The 21,033-nt window shown below is 39.1% G+C and overlaps 1 protein-coding gene across 1 annotated transcript; it reads right to left on the bottom strand.

Moving 5' to 3' along the window:
• Positions 1-19,043: 19,043 nt before the first annotated feature.
• Positions 19,044-19,736, bottom strand: LOC126366968 (ubiquitin carboxyl-terminal hydrolase isozyme L3-like). The gene has a single exon (XM_050010311.1). The coding sequence runs from the start codon at positions 19,734-19,736 to the stop codon at positions 19,044-19,046; it is 693 nt and encodes a 230-aa protein (XP_049866268.1).
• Between the last annotated feature and the right edge of the window lie 1,297 nt (positions 19,737-21,033).

Below are 21,033 nucleotides of genomic sequence, written 5' to 3' on the forward strand. Positions count from 1 at the left end.
TGGCGTAGTACGGTCACGAGCATTAATACGTATACACTTTGGTACCATGTCACATTAACTTTTTTGACAAATTGAACTGTAAGTCTTACTAAATGTCAAATATGTTAGTGCGACAGAGTCCTATGACTGTACATCCATCGCACGATGCATTAAGTACCCACCATCTCACCGAACTTAAGAGTTAGTCCAACGTGATAGGGCGGTGAGCCGTATCGCCGTCTATAATAAATAATAATGTTTTTTTTTTGACGTAAGTTATTGTAGATTTGCCGCAAATGGCATTAACTACTTGGCCAGACAAATGGGGAGCGCTGAAGGCTCTCACCCGCCGTCTATAATGGTCGAGCTAACTGTGTTAATGAAAAGTATAAGCCTGCTTAAGTATTAGCGATAAAACCAATCGTTCCAAAATAGGTCCCTGTGTTGAACAGACGTATTTATTGCAACAGTGATGGCTGATGGTCGATGGCGACCACCAGATACCAGATTTTGACAACGATCCTCTCAGCTTTGATACCGGACCCCCATTGTATCGGGTTTTTGTGTCCCTGCTCGCGTTTCATTTTTATTCGCGCCAGAATTTCATATTCGGTAGCTTTACTCTGGAAGGATGAAATCATTTTTAAGTTTCTTAGCAATTGTATTAAAAAATCAAAAATAGAACAATTCAAAAAAATACAACGTGAAAAAGTAAAAAGATTATAAAAGAGGTTGTTACCAACATGCAAGTTATATATACAAAATCTTATAATAATCTGTTATTCAATACTGATTACTTAAACATCTCAAGTTATAAAAGTTAAATAAGTACAGTCATGAGCAATATCATACCTATCGCACTATCTTATTTGACAAACCAAATTGATTTGTTTTTTTTTTGATTTGTTTTTTTTTGATAAATAAAAAATAATGTGACATGGTATCAAAGTGTATCCATGTTAGTACTCGTGGTCGTGACCATACGTACTTAGTTTACCTATGTCATTAAACGCTTAGTGTAATCCCCCCACGAACCGCAATCAACCCCAATAGCCCCCAAAACACTAGTAGCATTATTTCTAGTCGTTATAAGTAAGTAACTTAGTATTTTAGGCCTATTAGGGTCTTAGGGTGGTATTAATAAACTAATCTCAGCCTCAAGACTGTCCTCAAGATCATGTCAATGTGGCAATTCTTGTATAAAAAACAGGGACTTGAGCATGATCTCGAGGGCAGTCTCAGCTGAGATTAGTTTATTAATACTACCCCTAGAAACACAATGAGTGTTGGGTTACCTGTTTAATATAAAAGACATCAAGGTTTTCATCATTATCAAGAAAGAAAAATGATGATGATGAAAATCTTGATGTAAGTAAGTAATTATAATTAATGTAGACAGCACACTCTCAATAAGGTTAGGTTTTCAACTTCGCTAATCTGCCGCTGAGCTGTCGTTTTAAATTTTTCCTTTGTAAATGGTTGCAACAGAAATTCACATTTCATTTTAAAACTGTTTTCACATAGCTAGTAGTATTCTCAAATAACCAACATAATCCACGTAAACACGTAAAAAGTGTAGCTCCCGAAATCGAACCCGGAGCAAATCGTGTGTCCCTGCACCTCAACCATCTGAGATGACAGTCAATATGAATAAATTGCATAAATATTTATCTGCACGCATCACGGCCGGCGTCTATGGCTCAACAAAACACACTACAGCATTCCTCGGTCGCATCATTGTTTTTGTTTAGGTTGGTGGCCAACATTTGAACATCACTGCCACAAGAGCTTCAATAATGCTATCCAGCATCCTACATGTTCCTGGGGGTTAAAAAGGCCATATTGAGACAATTCATCAAAAAAAAAAACAATATTATAATTTGTCATTTGTGCATATCAAAATAAGTGCGCAATTTCAACGAATTGATTCAATGTAACCTTATTAACCTCCCTTAATAAATTACCTGTGATATTTCAAATTATTTATTTTGTCTACAAAAAATTCCAACCTATCTAAAAAAATATAAAACAACACCAATTTATGACTAAGTAAGTACCTAATATAGGATTTTAATAAGATACAATATCACACGCCGTCCTTTTTGTACAATTGTTTTTCTTATTTCTGTTAGTTACCTACTTGTAAGAGATACCTATTTTTACAAATAAACTATTTGGTAACTGGCCAAATTCAAATAGTAACAAGTGTACCCATCCGCGGGGTAGGTTGCGTAATAAATTGATTGATCAGTTTTTATTCACATTCTAATCTAATCTAGCCTACAAGATCCCACTGTTAGGCAAAGACCTTCACTTCCACATTAACATTGTCATAGTTTTTTTTTTTTGTTAATATTAAGTCGCTAAAACTGAAAAGATCGATGTTGTTCGGTCTAATCCTATTCAGGTCCTTGAAGTACTACATACCTAGAGTTCAATGGAAACCGTCCACTTCTCAAAAGCTAAGACCAGGACACAACAAGGTCTTGTCCCGGAATCGCGTACAATTATAAATCAAATCGGTGCCCTATCCGTCCCGGGCTTGTCTCAGGTTCAATTCGAACTCCCGCTGTTCAACGTCCACAAATTTACGATCGCCTCCGAACGCAGCGCACTTCAACCTATACCCGCGTTATTTCAACAAAATATCGTGATTTATACAAAACTGAACAGGCAAGATATACTAATGCATCTTTCTGCAGCAATAAATAAAATTATGAAACATATTGATGCGGTTCAAGGAACATGGGCTCGCCATCGCTGGGACAATGCCTTCAGCTATCTCTACACTGGCTTTATAGTTTTGAATCGATAGAAAATATCCTACGAATACGCATGAGAAATAAATAATGTAAATACTTATTTTAAGAATAGTCGGAAATGTGTTTGTTGTTGAGGTAATTTACACTTTATGAGGGTTATTTAAAAAATGACAATGAGAAATTATTATAAATGAAGCTCCTGGAGTTTCTCAAGAATAAGTAAACCGTAGAACAAGAAGAAATGTTAACATCGCAAGCATTACAAGCGTTTCCCAGCATCACATCCTCGGCTGCACGACTACACGAATAAATATTCCTTTTATTCCAATTTGTCAGCTAAGCCACTCTCAGCGGCGACTTATCTCCGTATTCAACGGTAAGCTCCCGCCAAAACAATACGGCTGTATCGTTAAAAAACGTGGCCGAATGCTGCATTTATCATCGCTGATTAAATACCATTGTTTTGTATCGGCAGACCGTCGGTCGTGCTCGTTTTGCGTCCCCGTGTCTCGCATTGTACGCGGCGGAGACAATAAGTCTGTTAAATTGGGCCCCTCCACTCGTTATATTACGTGCCAACGCCGGCGCATTCTGTATTTATGTCCGCATGTTAGCCGGACGCGTGCTTCGCTGTAGTATTGTAAATCCTCGAGGAAAATTTGTTTTGTTTAACCATCTTTTCTAATCGGTTACTTTATTGCTTTGTTTTTGTGGGAGCTTTTCGAACTAGCGTCGGGTGGGTGCTCGGCAAATGAAGCTCGGTTGAATCTTTGTTCGTTCTGTAGATATGTTTGTACACAACTCGTACTGACATTTGATGTCAAGTTTTTCTAAACTACTAAAGTTGTTGTCGTTTCAAAACAAGTTGTGTCACAACTAGGATAATATTTTTATACAAACGAGCACACCCACGCGTACCATATCACGTACTGCAATTCCACATCTAGATCTGAGAGCGGTCGCTGCTTTCCAGGAAATAAGTGCGTTTCTCAGTAGACCCCGCGGACGTGACGACAGACGGCGGCGACACTTCAATAAACGTTACGAACACTGCCTAGTTTTTCCACTCACTTTTTTCTGACATAACCCCGCAAAGACATTGTAATAGCCCCACGTAACGTGTCGGAACTAAATATAAATACCCGCATTCTAATAAGAGCTAACAAGCATAATGACATTCCCTCGCTCACTCAAGCAAGAAAAGCATCGAAGCCCTCCCTTATCTCTGACGATACGAAGGCTCGAACAAAACCTCGCAACGCGCATCTCATACATTATCGCCAAAACTAATGAGAAAATATGACATAAATTATTTTTAACCAATGCATTAAACGACGCTGAGATTCGATAACAGATGGAAGTAAAATGACGTACAACTTTAATGCCTTCCTTAGATGGTTAGTTATCGACTAATTAATTTTAATAAATTAATTACAGAATTGTAAATTGGAGACTTATGATCTCTTATGGTCGATGCGTCCACAAAAACGGGAATGCGAGGGTAGGTAATAAAAATAAAGCAGCAGACAAATGCGTCCGTGGAGGGGAAAAACTCGACTTTGCTCATGCAGGGTATTAACATGGATAATTAATTTATTAATTAGCATCAATTAATCGTAATGCGGCGAGCGCGGCCGACGCGCGCGACTAGCTTTTCCGGCAAAGGGGCTTTTTAACTTGCAACTATTCTACTCACATAACACTTAAAGCGGATTCCTACAATTGCCGACAATTTCGTTATGATCGATGGACTCGAGAAAAACTTGCAAGTGATACAACAAAGAAACTGGCGGGCCTTTCATTTCATTTCTTGTTGTTTCTTTGAATAAGTAATAAGTTATGCTCTTGCGACTGTTCAACTTACAACTAATTATGGTGAAGAATCACGCAAGAAACCACTTCGTATCAAGCGTTTGCCGCGTCATGAGCCATGGCGTTTCAAAGTTTTGAAGTACTCAATTACAACTACATTGAAGTATTAGATTCCCGCTTTCTCTGATGTTTTAGATTTCAACGGAATATTCTTATAATTCTTGCTGTATAGTCGTAAAACTATAGATACTTACCACTGTTTGAGTCAATAAAAAACTATCACAAAAATCACTATTTGTGATCCCTGGTTTGGTTAGGACATTACAGGCTGATCATCTGATTGTCCAAAAGCAAGATAATCCGTGCATTGGAAGGCACGTTAAGCCTTTGGTCCCGGTAACTACTTACTGATGTAAGTATGTAGTCGTTATATGAGCCACGTCAGGGGTCTTTGGCGGCTCAATAATAACCCTCACACTAGAGTTCATGGTAATTCACCTCACAACCCGCACGATAGAAGAATAAACTATCGCCGAACAGTCTTCAATATTGTTATAAATAGATTTCTTTTTTGTGTTTGTTTGTAGGCAGATAATGAATGGAGCAGTTGCCTGCTCACTTACTGAATATAAATTCAAATATTTGCAATACTTAACCGATGTTCGTCGGAGTCAAGTGGACATTGATAAATAATGCTCTGTCAATAGGTGTCGGCCGTTGAAATTCGGACGGTACTCATTAATAACCGGAATGGAAGAGATACTCAGATACGCTACCTGTGTTTGTGATTAGAAGAGACAGTAGCGGGATTATATTTATCTCTACATGTAATATTATATTGAATTTAAACATGATACATTGATGCTCTCACGTCCCACTCGCGTCAGACAGAGTACTGCGGGGCAGAAGGCAAGAGGGAAACCACTGCCCTATTTTTCCCTAAAAAGTAGCATGGAAAGGAATGCTACATCGACAAGAGCGTGGCTCTTAAGTTAGTGATGATGTGACGTTCCGGGTAAAATATTGTCAATATTTTTCATAGGAGTACTTAGAAATCTAAAACCTTAAAACTATTGTTATTTTGATTAAGCACACTGATGATATTTAGAAATTGATTCATGTCGTGGAGGATATACGTAATTCCTTGCTGCGATATGCAATGGAATTACTGAATGCATTATTCGATTTTTCGTTACTGCTTATTCTCAACTCAGAGTCGAAATTTTGAATTTAAACAAAACCACGTTTTAAAAGAACCATACAATACTTACTACAGGCGGTTTTGAATTAAAAAACAACGAACTGAAGAGGTATTCGAATGAATATTTCGCGCATACCAAACCGCGTCGTCAGGCGGTTGTCAAGGTCGCTTTATATTATTGCTTTTATTGGCGACTAGCATAAAACTTTAGCAGGTCTTACTATAGTTTACTGTACTGTTTTATTGTACGTTGTAAACAATATTCATAGGAAGGTATGGTGATTAGGACTGGTGCTTTCTGGGAGACGTCGTAGAGTCCTTTATTGGTCGTATTCTTGGTTTAAGGACCATTCCAGATAACGGCTTATTGACTGCTAGCCGTGTTATAGGTGTGACGTAAAATCACCGGTCACAGTGTCAGCGATATTAATGCTGATTTATTTGGACTGTTGAACGACCTGATTGGCTATAAAGTTGCTTAGAGTTTAGTCTTGCAAATTTGAATTTAAAGGGGCTGTTCGTTTACTCTTGCGGTAAAAAAAAAATGAAGTGATTGACAACTGATTACGCGGTAGTAGCGGAGGTCCGTGTTGCTCTGAAAGATGTGAAAGTATTCTTCTTCTCTCGTGTGGGTTGAGAGGTGGATTACCAACCTCATAAACCATGGTGTCAAGGTTACTATTGACCCGCCAAGAAGACAATTATCAAGAAGATCGAGCAAAAATTATTCTATCGTGTGGGTTGTGAGGTGGATTACCAATGTTATCAACCCTGGTGTCAGGGTTATTATTAACCGTCAAAGGCCCCTGACATGACTCACGTAACGACTACTTACTTACATCAGTAAGTAGTAACCGGGACCAACGGCTTAACGTGCCTTGCGAAGCACGGATCATCTTACTTTCGGACAATCATGTGATCAGCTTGTAATGTCCTAACCAAACTAGGGATCAGAAAGTAATTTTTGTGACATTTCCCCACCGGAATTCGAACCCGGGACCTACGGATCGTGAGCCTAACGCTCAACCACTGGACCACGGTGGCCGTTTGTGAAAGTAGTAGAAATAAATCTATTGACTTAGTAATACCTAAGTCTTATATTTAAAGTTTCTCTAAACAAGGTTTGTTCTACGTAAGTTTGTACAAAACTATGTTAAGGTATTTATTACGCGAATGACCACAATACTAGCAATGGTAATGTGAACCACTGAGCGTTCAGTCAATAAAAATAAACAGTTTACTCACTAGCAGCCAGCCTGTCGCTTAACTTTACATCGGCTTTTAATAAGGAATTCAATATGATACGCGTGTAACCTGAATAATTTATATCAACGTCGAGAAATCTCCAAACTGGTACGTACGTCAATCTGAGTGGTATTCAATAATGTGAGCAAGCGACCGCTACCGTGTGCTATCAGATTCGGTAGCAATGGTCTATCTAGCCCATTACTTTATCATCTCTTATCTAACCAACCCAGATGAATCTGTCGATGGTCAAGACACCCGATGGTTATGGTACTTTTATGGCCCGGGGCAAAAAAAACAACTAGCTATCAACCCGATCTTTGACTCCGTAACTAGGGGTTAGATATTTTTAATAAAAATTTCGGGTCGTTATAGAATGCCGCGCATAGTTCGGCTTGAAAAATGAATGTGGTTTATGTTTCTCATTGTTTTTGCTTTAAAATTTACGTACTATGTTATAAAAGTATATTTATTTATTTTTTTTATTTTTATTTATTTATTATGGACAACTTACAAGCTACACTCTGCACATGCAAAGTTACAGACAATAAAAAAAAGATAGCATGCACAATCAAGTGAACAAGAAAAACAAGATATAAACTATATTAAAAAATAAAAAATAGACATAATTTAACAAAAAGCAGCCAGTGCAATATTTTTATATGCATTTAAGGGCATAGTATTGTCAAGATCATGATATCTGGCCAACATATTTATTATACAATCTACACAACCTGGAAATAGTAGCATATTGACCCAAATTTGTTGTAGATGGTGGAGTTACAAAGAAGGAGTAGGCTTTTTTCCTACGAAGTCTCAGCGGAGTACTTATTTTAAATTTTGATAAAAGATGTGGGGAATCAATAGAGCCGTTAAATAGTTTGTGCAAGAACACGAGGTCCAGTTGCTTCCTTCTATCAGCTAGAGGCCGCACGACATAATGTTTCAGTCGTATATCTGTTAGTATAGGTACTACGCGGTGAACTTTTAAAACAGTTTTACATACGTATGGGCTGGCGCTTTTGCGGTAACGACTAATGTATTGTGCGGTACTTTCAAGTAGCGGAATCCAGCGGCCCTTATAAAATAAATGTCCGAACCATGTTCACAGTTTGCATTTAAAATATCCCATTAACATGGCACACCCATTATGATCGCATTTATTGTCGGCAAACCGAGTCCGCAAAATATGCGTTCATTACCGGCAGTGTTATTTCAATAATATCGGAAACATTTTCAATGATTATAAAAGGATTACGGGATAATTATGGGGGACCATTAGGGCCTCAAGTGACGAGAGGCGGCGGGGGGCCCCGGCGCTACCGGGCCGGGCCCACAGCGGGGGGTCAGTCTCACGGGCCCATCGTTTAGCCCAAGAATGCAGTTTTTGTGATCCATTCTCTTTGTCTTTTAATCAAGATTGACGGAAGTAAGATTTCAGATTGGTATCTTATTGTCTCCTTGCTTTTATGGATGTTACTCAAATTTTATTGACATATATTATGAGATACTAACCAAAATTGATGACATGTTGTATTATTTATTACCAATAAGCAAATACGTAAGTTTAGTTTTAGAATTTTTATTGCGGGTAATTTGCTTCAAAGTCGCTTTAAAGTTACAATAAACGTTCTAAACATAATGAAGGGTCAAAAGTCACCTATTTAAAGCCTTTCTTTTGTAAGTCTATAAAAGTAATAATATATGATAGATCTTACATAGCGTAGTGTCCCAATTCGTGGAAGCGCTGCGCGCGGCGCAGGCGCACCATCACTCATGCTGCTTCACTTATAATGATGTTAAAAATGTTACCTAACAGCCTTCTTGTCCACCCATTGTACCACTGCTCAATGCACAAACAAAAAACTCTTTAAAAAATGACTCCCAATTTATATTTGAAGTATAAAAAAAGCATAAGAGTCACATTTCCCATGACACCGCACTGGGCGTTCGGTTTGGTTTGGTCGAGCGCCATCCTTCTTTATTCATTCCTTTTTTTTATTTGAATGGCTTTGACATTTGGAAGTCGGGTCACTTATTAAATTAGCCTTTGTATTTAAATGAACAATTAATTATATTTTGTTGAAATGCTCCCGGTTGTTGTTGTGAGGCTACGCCTACAGGCAGGCTACTGACCGTTATTTTTTTTTTTCAGAGAAAGTTTCAGAAACTTCAGGAGTTTTTATTATAAAAGCAATAAGAAAAAAATAATCAAGATACGTAGTAAATATGACTTCTTCATTTTATGATCTAAAATCATTTTTTTTTAATTCAATTTTATTGTATTCGCAACAATGGCCGCCTGTTGTGCGTGTACTTACTGATTTTTGCTTCACTCTGTAATATGTCCTGTGTGCTCAATAAATTATATTTATTTATATTATGGCATAACATAAGCCCACTAATATCCCAAGTGGGGTAGTCAGAAGTAGCGTGGTAGGTGATGAGCCGTGTCGCCGTCTTCAAAGGTCATAACTAACGGGTTCACGGGTTCGAATCCGGTAAGGACTATCACAAAAATCACTTTGTGATCCCCTGTTTGGTTAGGTCATTACAGGCTGATCACCTGATTGTCTGAAAGTAAGCTGATCCGTGTTTCGGAAAGCACGTTAGGTCGGTGGTTCCGGTTACTACTCGAGTACTTGTTATACGAGCCATGTCAGGGGCCTTTGGCGGCTCAATAATAACCCTGACACCAGGGGTGATGAGGTTGGTAATTCACCTTACAACCCACACGATAGAAGAAGAAGAAGGTCATAACTCAGTGGTGCAAGTCCAGTACCGGGATTCGAAACGGCGCTCTCCGTTCGAGAAGCAACCCGGTGACCACAGGACCACAGTGACTGATTTTATTATTATAATTATTTTAATTGCGTAACGAAGAAGCTACTCTTACAATCAGTCATCAAAAGACCTCTCCAAAACATTGAACTACTTACTCATACAGGATATTAGTGACATCGTAACGAAAACTTTGAGGGGTAATTCAGACCATGATTCTGAGTTGATATCAAATGGAATTTTCCGTCGCCAATATATTAAGGGAGAATACTTTTCATTACATTAGGTACACTCGTAATCTCATTTGACGTAACGAGACTGAATTATAATCTAGAGCACCCAGATACTTTTAATTAAATATCGTACAATACCTACCTTTATTTAATTTTAAAACAAGACAATGACAGACAACGGACCCTATCTATGAACAGATTTTATTTTTACGCATATATTTAGTGGTACAAAATCTAAAAATAGATAAGTAGAGACCGCTGTGACAATAGATATTTAGTATGTATCAAGTATTTGCAACACTACCTAAATCTAATTTAATCTAATCTACAAGACCCCACTGCTGGGTATATACCTTCTTCTTCTTATACCTTTGGGGCTCCCCTTCCTCTTTCCATTTTTCATAGTCCCGTGCGTACTTCGGCCAGTAACAGGTGATTATTTTTTTATACACTTTGACAATCAATACCTAATTCGTATGATGTGTGAAGCACATGCTTCGGCCAGTAACACTAAGTATTTTTTTTTGTAAGAAGAAACGAGTCTTCCGCTATAGGTATTTTTATACATACTGGGAAACTCATCAACTGGTGTGATGTTTGAATGTTTTTATTTAACATTGATCGTACTAAGCGAGCCTTAAATTAACAACAATAATACAATATTTTTAACAAATTCTTAGCTACCTACTCTTTATACCACAGATAATACATAGATATTCCACCTACGGGACAAATGTTGAACATTAACCCTAATACATCTAGTGGCTAAACGTCGTTTAATCTAAACAAAAATATTTCCCAATAAAACTATGGCTGCCATAGAACGAAGGTACCCAATGAGTACGACTTCTGGGAAGACTGTCCATGTCATATCACGACGTATAGGGAGGTTCCGAGGTATTCGAGGAATTTGATGTCGATATGACCACATTCATTGTTACTAATGAGCAAGTGCTAGTAAGAGTAAGGGAATAGAGGCAAATATTCAAAGTTATTGAGGACAGAAGAGGCAAGATGATTGGACACTTAATAAGACACGACGAATTATTAAAAACATCATAGAAAGAAAGCTACAAGGAAGGAAGAGGAAGACCAAGAAGATTAGGTACATGGAACAGATCAAAGAGAAGGTGAACGTCGTGTCTTATAAGGAAGTGATCAGCCTTTGAAAGTTTTTTCTGATCTTTTATTCTTATTGGAATCAAAGGCTTGATTTTTTTTTAAATAATGGTTTAGTTGTATCTATCATCCATTTGTGTAAATTTATTTGTATGTTGTGTGCAATAAAGTATATTTGATTTGATTTGCTTTAATTAGCTTTAGTTTCCAAATTCTCACGTTTTTCTTTGTTGGGTATTATTTATCTTTTCTAAATGCAAAATTACTGCGCACGCGTCCTTTAACCGTTCATCGATATCGACACGTACCAATCCATAGAATCCCATCACTAGGTCTTGTACATGCGCGGGCGCACGACAGATGATCACTCATGCGCCAGATGCTGCGCGATAAGCCTGCGGTAGCCGCTCATTAATCTACCCTCCCCCCACTCCTACTGCCTTACTCCACCACTTCAACAATTAACTGGACACAGATACATAGGCTCGGATTCTCGGAAATGCTAGCCGAAAAACTGTTACGAAAGGGTTAACTTGGCGTGGATTTCAAAGGTGCATCTGATATGCTATTGTGCTTTGATAAAGTAAAGGCCGTAGGAGTTGAAGATACAGAGCTAGAAAAAAATAAACATTACCTGAGGTAGTTACCTAAGTAGAGTATTTTGACTTATCAATTAGGGCCTGTATGAATATACATTAAATAATTTGATGTATGGTCTAGGGGGATAAGACTAACTAGTTATTTGGAGCTCGGCTTGCTGTAGACCCTCGTGAAGGAATTCGTTTTATCTAATATGATGTAGGTACCTATTCTAGGCCGTAGCATAATTACTACTGAGCACCAATAATGCACTTATTACTGAGATTGACTTAATGGGTCGGTTTTACGTGTAACATACTTAATGAAATGTTTTAAGTCACAATCACTAATTTAAGAGCCACACTCTTTTCGGTGTAACATTCTCCTTGCTACTTTTTAGGGAGAAATATGGCAGTGGTTTCCCTCTTCCCGTCCACTTCGCAATACTCTGACGCAAGTGGGATGGCGCCCAGAGAAGTCTATTTCAAAGCCGTACTAGGACTCCTGTCCTCCGCCTCTGAATAGTAGTAGTTTTTAAGTACGCTTCTTAATATAATGTTACAGTATTTTAGCTTTTAACTGGTTACAAAATGTTAAACAATTTACTTATTCAATATTATCATTAAATTTGTCACTTCGCAACTGACGGCATGATATTGATTTTTTCCTCAAAATTAAATTAAAACAACTTTAAAACTCGATTGACATCACCTGTCGAAAGTTGACGTGTATTTTGGACAGGTTTTTGCGTTATAAGATCAGCAAATAATGGCATCAAAAAAGCTATGTAGTCATTTTGCGATCAAGTAATTTTGCGATTAGGTCAATTTGGTTTAATCATATGGTATAGTGTGGTATGGAGGCGACCCATCTCCGCCATCGGTACGGCAATTCAGGACAGGACCAAGTCACAGGGACTGTAATGTGGAACCTGACAGAGAGAAGCAGTAACTGTCAATACTATTCAGAAGCGGATGACAGGAGTCCTAGTACGGTTTTGAAATACATTTCTCTGGGCGCCATGGGGTGGGGTTGTGAGGTGGATTACCAACGTTATCAACCCTCAGGGTTAGTAGGTCAGGGTTATTATTAAGCCGCCAAAGGCCCTTGACATGACTCATGTAACGACTACTTACTTACATCAGTAAGTAGTTCCCGGGATCGAGGACTTAACGTGCTTTCTGAAGCACGGATCATCTTACTTTCGGATAATCAGGTGATCAGCATATGTCCTAACCAAACCTGGGCCTTTCAAAGTGACTTTTGTGATATGTCCCCACCGGGATTCGAACCCGGAACCTTCGAGCCCAACGCTGGACCTCGCAGGCCGATACAAATGCGATGACAATGTTTACAATTTCTAGAAGCTTTTGAATCCCAATTCATCGTACTGTACTGTAGGCATTATGCTCACAAATGAACCGGTGAAACCTCCGGTTGTAAAGCAGCTTGCACGTGTGTCGTTAAGGTCGGAAGTTTATCAATGCTGTGGCGAGTTTATGAGGGCTGTCCACTTAATGTCTCGACTGTAAAACTCCACTAAAACGCTCGCAAACCGCCGTGTTTGCTTTAAGGACCGCACTCATTTGAGTAGAGAACTGACCCGACCAGTGAGGTGCCATTTCTGGGAATATTCCCAAAGTGGGAATGTTGAATGTTGTTTCTGTAAATCAAAATATTTTTGGGACAACAGTGTGATTAGAGAGATGTGGTGTAAAAGACGATATATTGACTAAGATTGAGAAGGGAATGTTAAGTTAGTTTCGACACGTAGTGCGAATGAAAGATAATAGGATTATGAAAGCAGTATATAAAGCAAAGGTTGGTGGTAGGGCTGGCAGAGGAAGACCTAGAAGGACGTACATCGATCAAGTAGAGATGTACTTAGAAAAAGTTCAGGACGATCAACTCTGAACCGGCGTGCGTGTATGAAACAATTGATGAATGTGGATGAAGCAAGAGAAGTGTGTCAGGATCGAAGCCAATGGAATTTCATGGTCTCTGCTTACCCTGGTGGGAAATAGGCGTGATTTAAAGTCTATATATGAGTAGGACTATTGAGAATTTTGTTTTACTGGAAAGTCAAAAATTCCCAGTGGTCCTACCAGTAAGTCTATTGGGAAGGAAATTCCCAATAGTTCAACTGGTAAGACTACTGGGAATCGGGGGTATTTATAACCTCTAAGCAACCTATAGGTACTTTCCTTTATACCTATTCTAAACGTTAATAAGGAAATAAATCGCCATAAAGGTTGTGGCGATTCGAATGTTCTCAAGAGCAATTTTTACGCGGTCTTTCGAAAATGTACGTTAGCAGTGGATATTAAAAAGGCGAGTGCGCACTGCGGGCGGCCGCTGCCGAATTCAATCCTAACAGTTTTACGTCCTTTGACCACTACCGACCGCCTACCGACTGAGACTCTTTATTAACATTCACTTCTGTAAAATTACCTTACGTTAATTAGATATACACCTTATGGTTATGATACCGTGTAAAAAGCCCGAGGTTTTGTTTTAAAGTAATTTTTGTCAGTATATAATCTTACTTCGTACTTTGTAGGTAGGTAGGTGTTATCGTTCAGCACATTCAGTCTTCTTCTTATCGCATGGGTTGTGTGGTGAAATACCAGCCTCACCAACCCTGGTGTCAGGGTTATGATTGAGCCGCCAAAGGCCCCTGACATGGCTCATGTAACGATTACTCACTTACATCAGTAAATAGTAACCGGGACCAACTGCTTAACGTGCCTTCCGAAGCACGGATCATCTTACTTTCGGACAATCAGGTGATCAGCCTGTAATGTCCTAATCAAACTAGGGATCACAAAGTGATTTTTGTGATAAGTCCCCACCGGGTTTCGAACCTGGGGCCTCCGGATCTTGAGTTCAACGCTCAACCACTGGACCACGGAGGCCGTACATTTCGCAGCACATTCAGTCATATTCTGAGATACAATAATAACTATTAAATTAGATTACTCTACGTGGAACTAGTTGTACTTAAAAAATATTAGTTATTAAAATGCAATAATTCATTAATAGAATAAAACATCTTCTCTCATAACCACTGTTTTATTTCCCGTCTGTATAGGGTCTAATAAATGCTGGCCAAATTCTAAAAACTAGGCACCATGGACACTTACCTACTCAGAGGCATCCCGTGAACCATTTTCGGAAAGCACCGGGTCACAAGTCTTCAAAAACCAGATTTACTGGGCACACGATCTGGATGCACGGGTTTGATTTCAAATCATTTTGAGACTGTCCAAAGTTTGGCTAGGATATTGCTGGCTCAATTACCTGATTGTCCGAAAAAGTAAGATGATTCTGTGCTTCAGAAGGCACGTTAAGCCGTTGGCACTAGCTAGAATTACCTCCACCAACTTGCAATGGAGTAGCGTAGTGGACGCTCCATGCCCCCTCTGGGTCTATGCCCAGTAGAACACTCTTCTCTTCTATCGTGTGGGTTGTAAGGTGGAGTACCAACCTCAAGAAGAACACTTGACGTCTGAGACGTATTCTAGGCACAGACATTTAATAGTATAGGAAATGTCTGTGATTCTAGGTTGTTTAGGTTTTTTATGTATTGAAGAAATTAGTGACAAGTTATCTAAGTATGCGAAATTTCTGTTCTGTGTATAATAATTCGCCTATTATTCTAAGCTTTTCTTTTCGTCTTTGGCCACACATGGAAAACGTACCTAGATAAAAAAAATATAAACAAATTAAAACTGATGTTACCGTGTCACGTTTTAAAAAACCACCATTTATTTGTCTCCATTCTAAATGGTCTCCAGTAACCTCTGTTCTCAGAAATCGTAAACGAGCAACTCCTGCGCACATCGGGTTACTTTCTCCGTGAATACATTTGGTAACGCACATAATATTATGTTTAATTCATACGCCGATGTATAATGAGAATAACTTTGCAAATGTTAGTTTGTATCTATAAATCAAACAGCATGATAAATGGTTTTTGTTTTGTAGTATTTACCCGTGCTTAGGGAAACTCACAAATAGAAAATTTAAATAGAAAAAAAAACAAAACAAGAACAAAAACAAACAAACAAGAGCTGCAGGTTCAAGTCCCGTCCGAGTCAGAATTTTTCTCTCTGAGAACATGATAAGTTGTAGATAATATAAGTAATATTTTCCTCATTTTGCGTATTGGAATTATACGTACATACATAAACTCATCTTCCTCTCTTTCCTTCTATCTTGCCTTGAAACGTACGTTAAGGAGAGGAAGGGGAAGGCCTACATGGAACATATTAAAGAGAAGGCGAACGTCGTGTCTTATAAAGAAGTCAAGGAATTGGCCCTTGATAGACAAGAGTGGAGAATGCTACACCGATAAGAGCGTGGCTGTTAAATTAATGATGATTTGTCATAAACTCACGCCTATTTCCCACCAGTGGAAGCAGATACTATAGAATTCAATTTGTTTTGATCCTAGTATACTTTCTCTGCTTCCTCCACATTCATTAATCGTTTCATACATGCAGGCCAGCTCAGATTAGATCGTACCAAACCTTTTCTAAGGACATTCCCAATATTAGAATTATGTTGATATGAAATGCTAATGATCGAAAAATTTTTGTACTGGTACAAATTAAACTGGGATATTTTTTTATAAACTACTTAGATAAAAGGATCAGGGAGGGTTAGATGAAGTGCAATCTGGACCTCTTCAAGGTAAGAATGAATAAGCATTTTTTGGGGAAACAAGTCCGATCTTCAGCCATATCGTTACTTCCCGTCAGGTGAGATTGTTGTGAAATGCTTGGCTATATTCCATAAATAAATATATAATGAAGGCAGATTTTACTTCCAAATGCATATTGTGAAAAGGACATTCTGCTATGAAAGGAAATCAAATTCAAAATATACTTAAAACGTTTTTAAGCTAACGATTCGTGACAGTAATAAAACGAACCGCACATAAAAATGGATGCCATATAAGTATGAAGTGATAAAAATAATATTCTAACTTCTTAACGTATAGTAAAGGCGGAAATACGGGTATTAAAACCCTTCTAAAACCGGTCTAGTCCAAGAGTCAGGTTAGGTTAGCCCGGTTAGTACCTACTAAAACTGTCTAAGTAAGGTTTTAGACTCACAACATTAAATATTCATTCAAATAAATGCTGTCAGTAATCAATGGTCTACACTACAGGCTAAACGCAGACTATTTCCATGTGATTACGAACTGCCGAGTGTAGACAGCTTATTAATATCAAGCTGCGGTCAAAAGTTAATCGGGTTTAAGTCGCTTGTATCGCCCACGAAGATTCATCACAATCGTCATTATTCACACACAAATTATGTAATTTCAATAAATGGAGCTTATTGAATAGTGATGAGCGTCGGTAGGCCACTCGGGACCCCCGCAGCGTGCCTCCATCAGGAACAACCACAGTCTACCATTTCCCCTCTAACACGACGTACACTGCCTCTTTATCACCACATATATTACGACTAACATCATCACACGGCAATACACACGCCAATGTTTAAAAAATGGTACAATTCAGACGATCCAGTGGTAGAGAGTACTCCCAATAAGCACTTAGACGGTCATTGTCTGGAATAAACGTATTTTGTTTGGACAAATCGAGCGGCTGCGGAGGTTACGACGGGTGTTAATGAAACTCTACTTAATACATTCTTAATATTAACATAAGTTACAATATATTACGGCGAGGTAGTCAGAATTCTGCTCCGGGTAGAGCGTTGTTTATAGTAATGTGGAGCGAACGGATGCCCTACTCACCACAACATCGGGTTTTGTAACAGGACATTTTTTAAACAACGTTCAAGTTTTTGTATCCGGATTATCTGCGCCTCATACCATCCATATTAGCATAACGATTATAAGGTACCTACTTGAAAGCTTGACATGGCTTAGTCAGATTTGCAATTAGTTGATACGTATGAGTGTTTGTTACAGTGCAATCGCACGCGAGCAATTTATCATACGGAGAAGAAAGGAGCTCTATAATAGGGCGTTAAGCGGACTCCACACGCGGCCGTAATTGATTTATAGGCAAATATTAAATCTGTTCTCACCAGGCACCAGTGACTAATGACCATGGCCGCACTGACACAACTTTTGTTTTTTCACCCATTTATCCATCCACACACTTGTCAGAAGGTGATTGACGTCCATCACGCGATCCGGCTAGCTTACATAAATACTAGCAGGCGGCAGGCAGTGCAGGTACTCAAAACGTAGGTAGTCCAGCCACCAGCCACAGGTCGGTACGTTCGCCCCATATCGATCACCCGTGTATGGCGAGTGTAAACGTCAACAAAACGTCGGGGCGCGCAGCATCACACTTATCAAAACAATACAAAACGCGGGATGTTATCGATAATGATCGCAGCCACGACAAGCCTCTAACTCCATTTTTTGTGGGTTGACATCGCGCTAATAATACTCATGAGAAAAATGCGCCGGACCCCCGTCATCCTCCTTTTGTTTTTATTTTCTACCTCAGTGGCACCGATTTAATTGGGCTCAACTCGAGCGAGCGCACCTTCGTATTTCACCTCGGCTCGCTTCATTTGAATATTTAAAGCATTTCGGGTCCCCATCGCATTATTTTGTTTATTTACACAATATTTATATATTTATTTCAGGGCCAGCGTCATTTATTTGGTGACGTGACTTACCGATGTCGCGTCCTTCCCAGTATCGACATAGTTAACGGGGAGAATTCTCTCGCGTTCCATTTAAAAGTTTGGAGTTCTTTCTTTGGTTTGTCTTTTTGTAGAGCGCGACGCTGCCGCGTGTGGCGAGCTCTGCTCTTCGTTGTTTTCTCGCCAGCTCTTATCTTCGACAAGATTGCTCGTTTTTAAATGAAGTTATATCGACCCGATTGAACACCGGGCCACGGAGGCGAAGCGAATTTTTAAGTAGTTTCCGAAGATAGAGAATTTTAAGGAGGAATGCAGGAGCCGTGTTGCGACTCTGTGCGGATTTCTTAATTGAGACGTGGGCCAGCGTTTCGAACATCGAGAGGCGATTTGTTGCGGCCGGACAGATTAATTATGAATTAAAGACTTAAATCGATATCCGTACTGCGGCGTGCGCTGGCTGAATATTCTGGTATCCACTAATGAACAGAATTAATGAACGCCATTTTTCGAAGTGCCATGCAGTGGATCGCGTGACGCGCGCTTCGCCGGTCGTCACGTCACTGCGGACCGATTGTTCGTTAGCGATGATACAACAACCAAATACTATATTTCTTGAGGTTACTTTAATTAATGACTAATTAATAAGCAAGATAACAAAGTAATGAATAGATGCTAAGGAAAGCATTGAGTCTACGGAGACTGTACTAGTGCTACGACATTGAAGCCAATGTTGTCGGGTTCTCTATCGATAAACTGGCGACAGATGTTGGCAGCGTCCTCGAGCAGGCTGTCGGGCGTGGTGGGCCCGTGGTTGATGGGGAACGACTTGCGCCCGTCCAGCTCGAACAACTGGCCGTCTTTATGGATGAACGTGACAAAGTGGTTATTGACTGGCTCCTCTTCATTCGCACCCTGACCGCTTCCAGAACGAACTATCTCCTTGTACGCTTCTAGGATGGCAGTTGAATTCTCCAGCAATACTCCTTTGGCTGCGGCGTCGAGGTCTTTAGCGTCGTCTAAGTACTTCTTTAGCAAACCGTCCGATTTCAGTTCGATGTTGGTGATATTGTTAGCGACGCTGTGGACCAGAGCTATGTTGCCGCAGACGTTGCTGAGGACTTGTTTGAGATGGAAGACATCTTTGGGGGCTTGTTCTCCTTTCTTCACGAGATCAGTCTCTTGTTGATTTCTATGTTGTTCGTAGGCTTCGGAGAGTGGGAAGAGCAGCACAACTGCTAGGACTGGTCTTGGCACCCAGGCTAGAGCGTCGGGATCGAGACCCATGACGTCCACCATTCGCCAAGTATCCGAGACACCCAATTTATGCAGGTACTTGTTCATAGTTTCAGGGTTGGACTCCATTGGCAGAGCGACGATAGACATCGTGGCAGCTTATTAAATGCTCAATGTAAAATATAGATTCAAAGTTGAAACAGATTATTTGATAACTTTGAATGAAACGTTGACAGCTTTAGACACATAAATAATGTCAGACTTCTTCTTTATTTTGAAAAGTTTGCAATGTTAAATTGAGCATTAAGTTTTTCTGTGAATTTCGTTGCAGCAGTGTAACTTCTACAGACTTTATAATTTGACACCAGGGTAGTGGACGAATCTATTTACTTACACACTATATATCTACTTTTACCCGTATACCTATACTTTAACTTATATTGTCAATGTGTCATACCTAATAAACGCAGTTCGTTACCAACCTCCGACTTTGATTCATCTCCTAAATACCACCTCCACTTGGATCCTGGCAGTGTCGCCATGTCAACGCGATGCGTTTATTAGGTATGATACATTGACAATATAAGTTAAAGTATATACGGGTATAAGTAAGTAGATAGTGTGTAAGTAAATACATTCGTCCACTACACCAGCATCACACGAGTGCTCAAGGTGTTAACGCTTTTGACCGCTTTACCTACTCCAATACGGACTAACTGCCTGAGTTCATCTATGTTACTTACGAGTGTCTGTATCTATAAATAAAAAAGTAAGTATATAAAAATTAAAGAACTGGATATATAAATTATCCCAACAATAAAGTACTTAACTGGTTATGGAGCTGATAATCGTTGATACAGTCAATGGACGTCTAGTTATACAAACAGGGATATGTGATACGATTTTATCAGCCCTTATTATTGGCACATGGAAGTGTAATTGTTATTAATTGTTGCCAACGGGCAGGTGTTTGCCGTATTTTTTTCATTATTCAACGTACGTATTGGATCCACTTTTTATTTCCAATATTTTTTGCTTCATAATGCGTTGCAATTAGTGCATTAAGGGGCAAGAAGCATCAGTGATCAGTTTAATAGCAATAATTTTTGTTTGCTTAGCAATTATTTGCGGTCGTTCTACGAGTCATATTAAAGCTTAGAAAAAGTAATAGCGATTAGGAAGTAGGTTGAGTTGTGCTTTTGTTATCTAAGTATGTAAATTATTTACAAACAGGAGCTTAGTCAGCAGGTAAGATGTTTCTGTAAAGTGTAACTATCATGCTGCTTATCAACCCCGGTGTCCACAGTCCGCAGTGGAGAAGTTTGGTGGAGTACGTTCCATATCCCCATTGAGAGGAGGTCTGTGCCCAACAGTGGAACTATTATGCTGTTTATGTTATGTGTAATATTATTGTAAAGTCTCAATAATTACTTTGAAAACTTTTTTT

Source organism: Pectinophora gossypiella, chromosome 5 (genome assembly GCF_024362695.1).
Source record: "Pectinophora gossypiella chromosome 5, ilPecGoss1.1, whole genome shotgun sequence".
Lineage (NCBI taxonomy): Eukaryota > Metazoa > Arthropoda > Insecta > Lepidoptera > Gelechiidae > Pectinophora > Pectinophora gossypiella.

Bases quoted from the DNA above. Each gene is read 5' to 3' on its own strand.
- LOC126366968 (XM_050010311.1), bottom strand. From the start codon at position 19,736: ATGTCTATCGTCGCTCTGCCAATGGAGTCCAACCCTGAAACTATGAAC.